Below are 2597 nucleotides of genomic sequence, written 5' to 3' on the forward strand. Positions count from 1 at the left end.
GCACAACGCCACTTCCCAGCATTGTGTCAGACCCACTAGGGCAAAACCCACAGCAAACCTCCCTGAAGCTTCAGGAGACTTAACAGGAAAAAGCCTAAAAAGGCAAATGCCAGGGCAGCAGGCAGCTGCATGTCTGTGGCACCATGAGTTCGGCATAGCAGCCCACATGGTTCACATTCTTCCACCACCTTGGATATAATCAAACCTTGAGAGATGTACTAGCCAGCTGTAACCAAGCTGCTTGTCAAAACACAGGTTTTTGCCTCGGGAACATCTGAAAGTGGATTCTAATAAACTTGGGAGAGTCAGATATGTGCACAGTCACCCCTGTGTGAGACAGAGATGCTCTGACCGAAGAAATGCTTCAACTACGGCAGCATTCACTGTTACAAAAGTCACACTAGCAGATAAATTTTGCTTTGTTTGTTATGGAATAAAAACTTTTTCCAAGGTAGGCTTTTAACAGGGAGAGGAGGGAGGGAAATGAGGTGGGAATACGGCTGTGATTCGAGAAATCCAGAAACCTTCATGTCTCATCAGTACTCCAAGCGGGGAATGTAGCATACTGGAGATGTAGCATTTAGGGTGTCAGTCCAGATCACTCCCCACAGGGATTTTGGGCTTGGAACAGGCAAAAAAATCCAAATTCTGTTCTTACAAATAACAACCCCACAATAATCAATCTGGCTTGAAAACCCAAACTTCTGTTTTTTTAGATTGGAGTAATGGCAGTTCTTCCCTGTGAAACACTGAGCCTTGTGCCCCTGCTGATAATCTAGTGGTCTAATTCAGGGAGAGAATGTCAGCAACTGACACAGTACACAGCAAAGCTGATGAAAAAAGTCATGGTTCCATCTTCAAAGAAGTAAGGAACTCCTGGGAAAACACAATGCTCCTAGAATTAAAAAAAACACCCCCACATAAAAATCACAAAAAACCTCTCAAAAATACACAAGAAAACCATCCTACCACCTCTGAAAACTCCATGAAAAATTGAGTTATAGGAAATAAAAAAATACGGGGCCAGATAGACGGAAACATCAAAAGGAAATCTGAAAAGCAATGGGGCTCAGAGCAGAGGCAGGGATTGAACAAGGAGGGAAAATAGAAATGAGATTTACAAGGCAGCAGAAACACTTGGAGATGGGAGGGCAGGGGAGGACAGGCACATGTTATCTAAGGGGCTCACGTGGGGCAGGTGAAGGCGAGACAGGAGGGGGGATGAGGGCCACCTGCCCACAGTGAGGAGAAAGTGAGGTGTGAGGACACTGACAGCCACTGCTGTCCCCACCAGTAACAGTTGTTTCTGGCCAGCCAAGTTCTCAGGATGAACAAACCCAGGACACACACAGGCAGGGAGGACTCACCCAACGGACCAGAGCCTTGCACAGACCTGGCTGCTCCCAGCAGTCCAGACAGGCACTGGCTCCCACAGATTTCCCAGGCAAAGAACAAGAGCTTCCCCATAACCCTGCCCTCCCCTGCATGCAGGTGTACCCTCACCATAGGTGTTAAGGGGAATCAACTCCATTACAGTGCTGTTTTCCACACAAAATCCATCTCAAGTCAGCAATAGCAAAACTCTCCAAATACATTTATTAATCACCAAAGAAAATACTGTACAGTGGCCCAAAAAAGGGCTGGAAAAAAGAAAGGTGTTAAGTCTGGCTTTCATCGATGTCATTGTCAGGATCCATGGCTGCAGCTTCGCTCTCCTGCTGCTGCTTCTTCCAGAGCTTTGCCATAGCCAGGAGTTTGAGGTTAGGCTGATTGGCAGTATCTTCTGGGAAAATATAATCATAGTATTCCTCCCAGCCAGCATCAGACTAGGGAAAAAAATAAAGCAAGTTTAATTTGCATGTTAATGTTGGCTATTAGGAGGTATTTCTAGTAAGAAAGAGAAGTGAAAAATAAGAGAAAATTAAAATCCATGTTGTTAGCCCATCCCCAGCAGCTGATTCCATAAACCCACAAGGACTCACAGCCACTACTGGCATCATTTTTCCTCTTACCCCATCCTCAGCCTGCAGTTTTCTCCTCTTCTTTATTTTCTCAGGCATAAGTTTATCTATCCTCTCTTTAGTGGCATCAGTTCCAAACTCATCCTCAAAGTTCCTCCAGGACTCCAGCAGCATGACCCTCTCCTCCTTCTCCTCGCAGCTCCGCATGGCCTTGTTGGCCTCTTCGTAAATCTGCCGACACCGCGGCAGCCTCTCCTCCCTCCCCGTGGAGAGCTCAAACTGAGCGAAGCTGATCCACACCTGTGAGCAAAGCAAAGCAAATCCCAGCTGAAACCTCTGCTCTGGAGCCTGAGAAGCTAAGGAAGAGTTCCAACAAAACCAAAACAGCCAAAAAAAGCCAATGTCAATGCAAGTCTAAAGCCCTTTTCCATAAGCAGATGCTTAGAAAATCCCTGTTGCTTCACATGTGTGAGGTTCACCTTGTTTTGGCAAGACAGAACATTCATGTAAGCCACATGTGGATAAATTCCCTGTGGCTGTTTCAGATCAGGAGGAATCTGTGTGAATTTAGTCAATGAGAGCACCAAACAACACCAGAAAAATTACTATTTTTTCCTTGCAATGATTTTTCAACTA

At 45.7% G+C, this 2597-nt stretch overlaps 1 protein-coding gene across 1 annotated transcript in view; it reads right to left on the reverse strand.

The window, feature by feature from the left end:
* Positions 1-1658: 1658 nt before the first annotated feature.
* Positions 1659-2597, reverse strand: part of CRNKL1 (crooked neck pre-mRNA splicing factor 1) — a 9485-nt gene continuing 8546 nt past the window's right edge. Inside the window, exons 12-13 of the mRNA XM_009069210.1 lie at positions 2013-2261; positions 1659-1826 (exon numbers count right to left, since the gene is read on the reverse strand). Coding sequence (XP_009067458.1) covers positions 1659-1826; positions 2013-2261 — 417 coding nt within the window. The remainder of the gene's footprint in view (positions 1827-2012; positions 2262-2597) is intronic.

This window comes from Acanthisitta chloris, unplaced genomic scaffold (genome assembly GCF_000695815.1).
Source record: "Acanthisitta chloris isolate BGI_N310 unplaced genomic scaffold, ASM69581v1 scaffold17032, whole genome shotgun sequence".
NCBI lineage: Eukaryota > Metazoa > Chordata > Aves > Passeriformes > Acanthisittidae > Acanthisitta > Acanthisitta chloris.